This window comes from Arachis stenosperma, chromosome 7 (genome assembly GCF_014773155.1).
Source record: "Arachis stenosperma cultivar V10309 chromosome 7, arast.V10309.gnm1.PFL2, whole genome shotgun sequence".
Taxonomy (NCBI): Eukaryota; Viridiplantae; Streptophyta; class Magnoliopsida; order Fabales; family Fabaceae; genus Arachis; species Arachis stenosperma.
Window position 1 is genome coordinate 18,604,360 of NC_080383.1, and position 11,414 is coordinate 18,615,773.

An 11,414-nucleotide genomic window follows, 5' to 3' on the forward strand; every position below is an offset into this window, starting at 1 on the left:
CAAACGATATTTCTTCGTTATTCTCTTTGCCTTTTCATTAGTTGTTTTACTTGCATTTATTACTGGTATTCTTGCTTCTTTTTTTTCGATTTTCATGGTTTCTGAAATCAAACTTTGAAATCGTTTTGAAAATAATAGAACTTCAGAAATACACCCAAACGATTATAGAAAATACACCCAAACGATTATAGAAAATACACCCAAACGATATTTCTTCGTTATTCTCTTTGCCTTTTCATTAGTTATTTTACTCGTTTATTACTGGTATTCTTACTTCTTTTTTTCGATTTTCATGGTTTCTGAAATCAAGCTTTGAAATCGTTTTGAAAATAATGAAACTTCAGAAATACACCCAAACGATTACAGAAAATACACCCAAACGATTATAGAAAATACACCCAAAGGACACTTTATGCATAATTCAGAACTCTTTCTCTTTCTCCTCCTCATATTCTGCTGCTTCTTCTTCTTCAAAAATGATTTCAGAGCTTGATATCAAAAAATAATGGAAATCAAGAATAACGAAAAAAGAAAACAAAGAGAAAAGCACGTAAATGAAGAAGGAGAAAGAGAGGGCAAAAAACGAAAGAAAAGAAGAAGAAGAAGAGGAGGAAGAGGAAGAAGAATGTGCAGCAAGAAGAAGAAGACGATGCAGTAAAATTGTGCAGTAACGGTTGAAGAAGGAGAAAGAGAAAGTAAGAAACGAAAGAAAAAAAGAAGAAGAGGAAGAGGTATAATATAATAACTTGTAAAGACTTGTATAAAAAAATGCTTGTATATGGAGAATTTCTCATAGTAATAATGGTCATATGAATAAAAGAATCTCTCAATATAAAATTAAAAGGTTTACGTGCCTTTTGCAGCATCTTTGCTCATTAAAGAGTTTATTGGTCATAAGAATATATATATATATATATATATATATATATATATATATATATATATATATATATATATATATAGACACGTCATTTGACATATTTTTTATATATATTTCATAATTTATATATGAATTTAATTAGTAACGGTTTTTTGTATATACATAATATAATTGATTTGTCATGTATTATTGACAATATAAAATTTTTTATTATTTAATTATATATTTATATTTGTATAATTTATAAATTATTAATCAGTAATTAAATTAAGTGTTTTTTAATATATAACTATGTGAAGTTAGTTTTATTTGTAGGTGATCCTGTATCTCCCATTTAATTTTATAATATCAATGATTGATCTCCATTTTTATAAATCTACAGTAATATATAATTACAGTGGATGTAATTTGATGACACATTAATTAATTTTTTAACTAAGAGGTTTAAAGTTGAATCTTACTACTTTTTAAACATGTATGTAAAATTATAGTTGTTAGAACCGGATTCTTAACCAATTTAGTCTAATTTTCAAACCATTTAAAGATAAAAATTGGTTAAAACTGGTAAAAATCGATCAAAGTAGATAAAAATCGGTTCAACGAAACTGTTTGAGAGAAAATTTTAAAATTGATGAAAATATTTTTTAAACCTAAATCTTTTTTATGTCTACATATTCTCTTGTTACTAAGTTATATTATTCTTTATTATTTTAGATGCTAATTATTAATTATATAGTAAAAACATACAATAATTTTTTTAGATATTATTTTAATTTTATACTCATTTATATTTAAATTAATTATATTTTTATTATTCATAATTATTAATATAAATGTAATTAAATATATATAAATAAAAAATATCAAAATTTTTATTAATTATAATATAATTATTTTTTAATGATTATATCATATTTATTAATATTATTTTTTAATAAATACATATAATATATAACAATATAATAAATATAAACTAATTAATTAATTATTAAAATATAAAATAGTTACTTTAATAAAAAATAAAATTAAAAAATTATATTATAAAATATACTAAAATTTTATATGCTTACTTAATAATAACTACATTATTTGTTGATTATAATTTATTAAAATTTAATTATTTTTAAAATATTAATAAAAATATATTTTTTAAATTTTAATTTTAAAATTTTAATTATTTTATATTTTTTATTTACGTAAAATTAATTCTGCCAATCAATAGCTCATCAATTAAAATAATTAGTAATTTAATGGATTCGATTACTAATTCGGTTTCTCATCACAAGCGGTGTTCCAAAGGTAAATACCATGAAACCAAAAAATGAATAATTAATATACGGCATGTGAAAACAAAACAGTAACATATTTTATTTGAGATATGTTATAAAGTTGAAAGCTCAATCAACGGCAACCATAGAAAAGTGAAATGTCAGTTTTTAATTTTGTTTTACAAGAAGTGAAAACTCAAAACCGTGTTTGGTTTCTGGAATAACGAGAACGCGTAGTAGCATTTTAATTTTCTTTGGCTCGGAGCATGAATTCTTATTGCAATGAATCCCATTAAATTCCTTCCATACACATGGCTTCTCTACCATGCATCCATCACCACTCCTATTTAAACTCTTCTCTCTCATCTCATTCCCAAATTCATCACATTTAATCAAATCAAATTCAAGACAAACACGCCCTTAGATCTCTCTCTCTCTAGCTATCATGGTTCTTTCAGAAACCGCTACCGGCACCGATGTCTCAGTCCACTCTACCTTCGCCTCGCGCTACGTCCGCGCCTCCCTTCCCAGGTAGGTCGCTTTAGAATATAAAATACATATTAAAAATATATAAAATAATACATATATTAAATATGCACAAATATATACAGGTTTAGGATGCCGGAAAATTCGATACCAAAGGAAGCAGCGTATCAGATAATAAACGACGAGCTAATGCTGGACGGAAATCCAAGACTGAATCTGGCGTCGTTCGTAACGACATGGATGGAGCCTGAATGCGACAAACTCATCATGGCTGCCATTAACAAGAACTATGTGGATATGGACGAGTACCCTGTCACCACTGAGCTCCAGGTACCACTTTTATTATTATTTCATGAAAATCTCATATGGTATTAGGTAAATGCATGTGTCACGGGTGAATAGAATTCTCCATAGTTTAATTATTACAATGTCACCGTCCTTTACTCCTTTACTAATATTCAACTGTGCTAACGTGTTCTGGTCATTTGTTTTTAAAAGTACTATTTTGTCAAAATGCCCAAAGTCTATAAACCTGACACTAGCAATTATTTTGCCTGCGCATCAATTTTTTTCACTAAGTATATATATTATTTCTTAATATATGGTAAGTGGAGATGAAGAATTACTGAATTAGCAACAAAGATTACAAATTTTTTATTCTTTCAAAAATCATACATCCACTGACTCTTAATTTTAGTTATTTAAAGCTATGTTACTCTAAAGTTTTTCGCTTTAGTAATATTATCCAAAATAGATGTAAATAGTTTTAATTTCTATCCTTTCTTATTTTGTTAAACCTTTTTTTTTAATTTGTCATTTCTCCCTCTCTCTCCATCTCTCCCTTTCTCTTGGTAACTCTCCATCCTCTCCCCATTCTCAAAAAAAAAAAAATGGTATGGGGAGATACGTTGAAAAACGAGACTGTAGCAACTATAGCTGTATAGCACATGTAATTCATCAATCCAAGTACATGATAGTTATCAGGTCAAAAAAAAAAAAAAAGAAAGAAAACAAGTTGGATTTTGCTAAGTACAATATTAAAATTACAAAAACTTTTATACTATACATTTTTTATTCATGGTGGTAAGTTTATATCAAAATCAACTATTAAAATTAATTATCAGTATAAAATACATACTAAAAATAAATTAAATTATACATATATTTATACATAAATATATAGTATTTAATTTTAGTGTGCAGATAATATTTTTTTTCTTATGTAACTTAAAATTTTTAGTTTTCAACAAATTTTTTACATTTAATATCTTAAAAAATGTCCACTTGCATTGTTAGCTTTATTTTTTTAATCATTGAAAATGAAAACATATACTTTTCGTAAATTGTGTTGTGTGTGATATTGAGGCCTTTGATAATATTTATTCCTTTTTTCTTTCTTGAATCCCGGTCTAAACTATTTGTTGGACTAGTTTAAATGATGTGTTGCTGGACATTTGTGGGCCCATTAGCAAAGATGGGGGTGGCTTAGTTAGTTATATCAACAAAATCATGTTGGTAAATTTAAGTGATATTGGGCACATAGCAATAACAAATATCCCAATTTAATCTCTAACAATATATCAGGTAAATTAGTTCATAATAAAAGTATTTGACAAATTATCCTCTCATTTTTAGAATATTACACAAATTAGCCCTTAATAAAATAAATAGATGAATTAGTCCATTATCTTTTAAAAAGCTTGGACAATTTAATACCCGAACCATACTATTTTTTAGAAAAATTAAGAACTAATTTTACTACTTTTCAAATATATTAGGGACTATTTTGTCCGTTTATTTGATCAAGGACTAATTTTTCTAATGTTTTAAAAACTATGAACTAATTTATCAAATTTTTTATTAAAAACTAATTTGTCCAATACAAAACTCATTAGAATAAAAATTTTGGATATTATTCCCAAAAATATTTTCGAAAGAAAAAAAAAACCCGAACACTTTTTATTAAAAAAAAAAGGAAAAAGTTTAGGGAACTAGTAGATTTTGTAATTTTTAGCCATCAATGATGTTTTAATGATGTGAGATTGGATCTAATGGTGTAGAATTATTCAATTTTTTTATTAAGTACCGGGCAAAATTTAACAAAAGTATTGGCCTAACACTCCTAAAAAAAAAAAAGCGCAGTGATATATCCCTTTCTTGACTTTGTTCCTTGTTCCTACCCTCTCCTCTAAGCCTATAGTGAGTTTCCTAAAGTCTAGTAATTTATTGGGGGGCATTTTTCCATGTTGATGATGAGGCTCTGGATGCATAAACAAAATTGTGTCACCAATTGATTGGAGAATCTTTCTCTTTATATAGTGAAGGCCATCTTCTTTCTCTTTCAATACAAACATATATGGATTGTGGGTGAGAATAGGATTGACAATAATATATGTGGGACAGTTTCCCTTTTATTTTTTCTTCATCAATATCAGTGCTTATCAATATCAGTGCTTTTTAATTCCTTTGTTTGTATGTTTCCTGTGGACAACATTTCTATCAGTTGGTCAAATCAAATGCATCATGCATGTACAAAATTATGTAATATTTTGGATAAATCTACAGTAATTTGGAATATTGCCCATTAGCATCACTAGTATAATTTAGATGATTCGATAGAAGGACTATTATCTTCTAAATTACTCTTAATATTATAACAATGTTTGATATGTAACATTCACCTCAAAAAATTTAAGTTACCAACATGTTATATAAGTTATAACCAAACATCTTAATAGTCAAGTAATTAACGTTGTTTGAAGGCCAACAAACTATAACTCAAATGACATAGTCTTTTCATACTCACCTAGAGATCGCGTTATGTGAATACTCATAAGTAGATATCTTTATGAGAATCGTTTGATGATTTGATATGTTTGACTAAACTGGTTAAGATAATACATGCAACGTTTTAGTTATGATCTTAACATGAATACATGTTATTGCAGAACCGATGTGTGAACATGATAGCACATCTATTCAATGCGCCACTCGAAGACGGAGAGCCGGCAGTTGGCGTCGGCACAGTTGGGTCGTCGGAGGCCATAATGTTGGCCGGGTTGGCCTTCAAACGGAAGTGGCAGAACAGAAGGAAGGAACAGGGATTGCCTTTTGACAAGCCCAACATTGTGACTGGTGCCAATGTGCAGGTTTGTTGGGAGAAATTCGCCAGGTACTTCGAGGTGGAACTCAAAGAGGTGAAGCTTCGCGACGATTACTATGTAATGGACCCTGAGTTGGCCGTGGAAATGGTTGATGAGAACACCATTTGTGTGGCTGCAATCCTTGGTTCCACTCTCAATGGAGAGTTTGAAGATGTCAAGCGCCTTAACGACCTCCTTGAGCAAAAGAATAAGGAAACAGGGTACGTACTACGTACATATAAACATCCTTGTGCAAAAAAAAAATCAAAACTTGTCTTATTTAGCATTCATTAATTGTTGTGTTATAAATGTGTGTTAGATGGGAAACTCCAATTCACGTGGATGCAGCAAGTGGAGGATTCATAGCGCCATTTCTATATCCAGATCTTGTGTGGGACTTTAGGTTACCATTAGTGAAGAGCATAAATGTTAGTGGCCACAAGTATGGTCTTGTCTATGCTGGCATTGGTTGGTCCATTTGGAGAAGCAAAGAAGACCTTCCTGAGGAACTCATCTTCCATATTAACTATCTTGGTGCTGATCAACCCACTTTTACTCTCAACTTCTCCAAGGGTATATATACTAACAACTTCATTCCAACACCATACTCTATTTCTACTATTTATTAAATGTGGTATTTATTAATGCAGGTTCTAGCCAAGTTATTGCTCAGTATTACCAACTAATTCGTTTGGGTTATGAGGTATTCCACTAATCCTTCAAATTCAACTTCATTTTAAACTAAGAAAATAAGGGTAATTGTCCATTACCCTTCTTTCTTCAGAAACAAGTTACACTTTGGTTTTACTATATAAAGGACTACTAATTAATAATGATTTAAATGTTTTATCACATAAGATTACCTAGATACCATTTAATTTTACATCTCTTTTCATTTTGTGAATGTTAATAAGACAACCGATAGTGTGTAATAGAATCTTTCACAAGACTATTGAAATATTTAATTATTGATAGATGCAATAGTTGTCTATAATTTCATGAGATTGATTTGCTAAAGAGAAATTCTTAGACATCCAACAAAATTTCCATACATGATTCTCCAAAAAATTTTGTTCAAATAAAGCTACTAAATGCTTTGTCTTGATTGTATTTTCAGGGATATAAGAATGTCATGGAAAATTGTAGAGATAACATGCTAGTACTTAAAGAAGGACTCGAGAAAACAGACCGGTTTAAAATTGTATCAAAAGATAACGGCGTGCCGCTGGTGGCCTTCACACTCAAGGACAGTAGCCACTTCAACGAGTTCCAAGTCTCGGACTTCTTGCGTCGCTTTGGTTGGATAGTGCCGGCATACACCATGCCTCCAGACGCACAGCATGTTACCGTGCTGCGTGTTGTCATAAGGGAGGACTTCTCGCGCACCCTCGCGGAGCGCCTTGTCCTCGATGTCCAGAAAGTGTTGCATGAGCTGGAATTGCTTCCTGCAAGGGTAGTGTCCAACACCACCGTGACACCCAATGGAGAAGTTGTGGACAATAATGTGAAAGTCAAGAAGAGTGAATTGGAAACACAAAGGGAAATCACTATGGTTTGGAAGAAATTTGTGATGGAGAGGAAGAAGATGAATGAGAAGATGAATGGTGTTTGTTAGAGCTAGCTAGCTTTATTTAGATAATTGTGATTTATGGTGGAAGATTGATTGAGTCTATGCAATATTTTTGTTAAACTCGTACAAATTAGAGAGATGTATGTTTTAAGCCAGAAAAGAAGTTCTTTTATTGTTGAAGGAAACTTCTCCTCCATGTGTGTTTAAAATGTATCAACCATTATTTTAGATCATACAAAAATTTCTCTAAGATTACATAGATGATAATATCTTATCTGTTAACAATATAAAATACCAATATTAATCTCATGTTTTAAACATTAATATCTTAGTTCTTGCTATTGATCAAATAATGTTGTAGTACACTAGTACAATAATGAAATACTGTGCTGAGCGCTTCCATAATCCATACATCAAGAAAATTATAGAACTGAAAAGTAAGAACATACATATGATTAGGACCAACACTCATTTAATGTCCTTATCACAAAATTCCAAAACAAATTATGAGAATGTGGTGACAAGAGATGAGTATTGGTGTCCTTTTTCTCCAATTCAATATAGAATTTGCCAGCAAGGAAGATACTATATTTCTGGTGAAGAAACCAGTTTCAATAAATGAAATCCACATGAGAAGCTCAGGCATTATTTAGCTCAATTAATTCATAAATAATTGAAGAAAGAAGGAAATGGAATGGAACCTATATATGGAGATATTTGAATTAATAGTGAAACGAATACATACATGTATATACACAACAATAGTGAAAAGAAACATTATCTACCAATGTTTTTCATTGGTGCAGATACAAAACTTGGAGGTCAAAGGTGAATGCTTTAGATAAATATTTATCTTTTATTAGTACCATGGTACCTTTAAATCAAGTTTCCCCAAAGAAAACCTTGCTTATCATCCATCAATTACATAACTAATGTAGAGTTTCCATAACCTTCCATAGATCATTAACTTGTAGCAGCATTTTGACACCAACATTTTTGCATTGCCCTTTAGAATGAAATGAATCACTCCAATTAGTTTGTCCCCAAAAAAGTTGTACACACACCAGCACTCTGCCATGAACTATGAGTACTAGAGGCACAAATTGCATTACCTTTAACCCATCCCCCCAAAATTCCTTTCCTCAAGGCCTCTTAATTGCATGTTATTAAATCATTTACATACATGAACAAATGAATAATCTTTCTATTTACACTATTGAGTCAATAATTATAAGATTTTCCAACTCAGACTATATCTATACCACTGAAGCTGTTCTCTGAAGTTGAGGTAGAAATGGTGATTATTCCGTCAATGTCAGATACACTATCTTGCAAGCTCAATAAGAGTTGAGAGTGTGAGGTACTTAAACCTGTATTTGGTTTTGTTGTTGGGACAATAGGAACTTCAGCATCACCAACCAGCATCTGAACCACACTCCTCATCGAAGGCCGAGCCAACGGGTCCGAGTTCGAGCAAGCTAGCCCAACCATCAGCACCCTCCTCATCTCTGCTTCGTCGAATTCGTTCTCGAGTCTCGGATCTGCCGCCATTAGCAACCTCCCTTCCCTATGCAAAGTCCAAACCCATTCCACCAAATTGCTACTAACACCGCCTTTTCCAGCCCCAGTAGCATCTTTCTCTATTGGTCTTCTCCCACTAGCAACCTCAAGGACCACCGCCCCGTAACTAAACACATCAGTCTTCTCAGTAGCTTTGCCAGTAAGGAGATACTCGGGCGCCAGGTACCCCATTGTTCCGGCCGCCACTGTGGCATCCGGAGACTTATCATGCTCAGTTTGCCTTGCCAAACCAAAATCCCCCAACCTGGCATTAAACCCTTCATCCAACATTATGTTACTAGTCTTAATATCCCTATGAATAACCTGATTCTCACACTCTTGATGCAAGTACGCCAATGCGGATGCCACCCCCAATAAAATCTTTCTCCGGTGTGACCAAGGCAGAGGCATCCGGGCCTCGAACAAAGCCTTATCCAAACTCCCATTAGGCATCAAGTCATACACCAACAAAATCTCGCCTTTCTCGTGACACCAACCCTGAAGCCTAACAAGATTCCGGTGCCGAAGGGTTCCAATTATGGACAACTCAGACAAGAACTCATTCTTCCCTTGACTACTGTGGCTACACCTCTTCACTGCAACAATTTCGCCATTCTCAGGCATAACACCTTTATACACAGTACCAAAAGCACCATGACCAATGATCCTATTAGCATTGAAACACTTAGTAGCAGCCTTCAACTCCTTATAACTAAACTGCTTAGGCATCTTAATAATCTCAGAACCAAGTGTATCCAATTTCTTAACACGCTTGAATTTCTTAGAATAAACCCAAATCAAAGCACCAGCAAATAAAGCAAGAACAAAAGCACCAGCAGTAACAACACCGGCAACCGCACCCAAATTTTCTTTACACAAACCATTGTGGCAAGAAGACGACTTACTCTCCTTTTGTGCCACTGAAGGCGCAATTGATGGCGGTGGCGACAACGACGACGAAGAACCAGCTGAATTAGCCCCCGGGTTCATCAGAGTAACCGCCGGCGGTGGCGGCGCCGCCGCCCCCGCCGACGACGACGGAAAGAAAGAGCTAAAGCTCCACCATTCAACACTGTGAATCTCGGTGCTTCCTTGTGTAGAACCAGAAAACCCTACATACATAAAATCGTTGAAGTATCGATCGGCGTCAAGATTCATTGTCAAAATGGGGTCTTTCGGTTTCAGATTCGAGTACGAGACCCAAACCGTTAAAACCGTTGTTGATCCATCGAACTCGATCCACGCGTTCACCGTGTCACCGCTTTTGAGATCGACATTGATGAATCCCAAGTCGAAAACCTTCGCCGAAACCATGCTATTTAAGTCCACGCCGACGTGGTTACCGTTAATGTCCTTGAACTCAGCGTCCATTAACGTGTCGAATTCAACGGCGACGAACTTCGTGGCGGCAGCGGCGAGGCCGAGACTTCCGCCGGCGTCGCCGAGGGAGTCGTCGTCCGGCGAGAGGACAAATGCAAGGCCGCCGCCAATTGATGAAGGGTTGAGATTGGTTACAGAAAATGAGAAGAAGGTTCGGAAGCTGGCCGGAGAATGGTTTCCCGGTTGGCGGAATCTGATCGGACGAGAATATAAGGCTCTGCCGGAGCCGGAGTTGGGGACGGGAAGGTCGCGCGTGAGGCTGACGGTTCCGTTATTCAAGTGAGCGTCGCCGAGGAGCTTGAGAGAACTGAGCGTTAAGGTTCCAAAGTCAAACTCGGTGGAAGCAAGAGAGGGTGTGAAGAAGAAAAAGATGAAGAATGTGAAGAAGGAAAGAAGCGACATTGGGGAAAAATGGAAGGGTTTGTGATTTTGATTGAATTCCAATTGGCGAGTGTGTGTAGTATGTAGTGTTAGAGTAGAGAGTGTGATTTTTGTTTTGTTGTTTACTGAACGTGAAAGTGTTAGCTTCTTCACGGGTTGAGAGAGAGAGAGAGAGTAGTTTGGAGAAGGAAACTAAACTAAACTAAACGGAGGAAGAGAACAAGCGATGGCATGAAGTGGCAGAGAATCCGAAGAGGGACTGAAGATGACAGGTAGGTCGACATGTCGCCACGTGTTCCCTCTCTCTCTCTCTCTCTCCCCTCAGCAAAATACTCTCTTTATACGTATGTGTGTTAGTGTCATAGTGTGTATGTATATACTAGTACTAGCATATAGCATATGTAGGAGAGTGATATCACTTCTATAATTCAATGAATTCATAATCCCATTCTCATTTTATATAAATTTAGGTAACTAACTTTTTTTTAGTTAATATCAGTTAATTTTTTAAAAAATATTTATTTATTTTAAATTTAGATATTAAATTATAAATTTTTTTATTTTTAATTTTAAATTATAAATCTAAATTTTCAAAAATAATTACTGTTAGCTAGTTAATTAAAATTTAATTTTTTATATTTTTTATGTGATTCTTTTTAACAGTTTAATTTTAATAAATTAATAATATTGTAAAATATTTTATATAATTATTTTATTATATCTATTTTTATGATTATTTATATAAT

General features: G+C 33.3%; 2 protein-coding genes across 2 annotated transcripts; one reads left to right on the forward strand and one right to left on the reverse strand.

The window, feature by feature from the left end:
• The first annotated feature begins 2,377 nt into the window (after positions 1-2,377).
• On the forward strand, positions 2,378-7,608 carry LOC130941679 (glutamate decarboxylase 4-like). Its single transcript, XM_057870244.1, has 6 exons — positions 2,378-2,679; positions 2,760-2,964; positions 5,583-5,998; positions 6,097-6,350; positions 6,428-6,480; positions 6,895-7,608. The coding sequence occupies exons 1-6, from the start codon at positions 2,594-2,596 to the stop codon at positions 7,390-7,392; spliced, it is 1,512 nt and encodes a 503-aa protein (XP_057726227.1). The 5' UTR covers positions 2,378-2,593; the 3' UTR covers positions 7,393-7,608.
• A 441-nt stretch (positions 7,609-8,049) lies between these two features.
• Positions 8,050-10,816, reverse strand: LOC130940748 (L-type lectin-domain containing receptor kinase VIII.1). Its single transcript, XM_057868980.1, has one exon. It carries the CDS (start codon positions 10,687-10,689, stop codon positions 8,593-8,595), a length of 2,097 nt encoding a protein of 698 aa, XP_057724963.1. The 5' UTR covers positions 10,690-10,816; the 3' UTR covers positions 8,050-8,592.
• Between the last annotated feature and the right edge of the window lie 598 nt (positions 10,817-11,414).

What these genes read in the sequence shown, in the direction of transcription:
- LOC130941679 (XM_057870244.1), top strand. Translation starts at nt 2,594, where the DNA reads ATGGTTCTTTCAGAAACCGCTACCGGCACCGATGTCTCAGTCCACTCT. An exon ending in GTCCGCGCCTCCCTTCCCAG is followed by an intron (nt 2,680 to 2,759) that starts GTAGGTCGCTTT and finishes AAATATATACAG; the next exon opens with GTTTAGGATGCCGGAAAATT. An exon ending in CTGTCACCACTGAGCTCCAG is followed by an intron (nt 2,965 to 5,582) that starts GTACCACTTTTA and finishes ATGTTATTGCAG; the next exon opens with AACCGATGTGTGAACATGAT.
- LOC130940748 (XM_057868980.1), bottom strand. Translation starts at nt 10,689, where the DNA reads ATGTCGCTTCTTTCCTTCTTCACATTCTTCATCTTTTTCTTCTTCACA.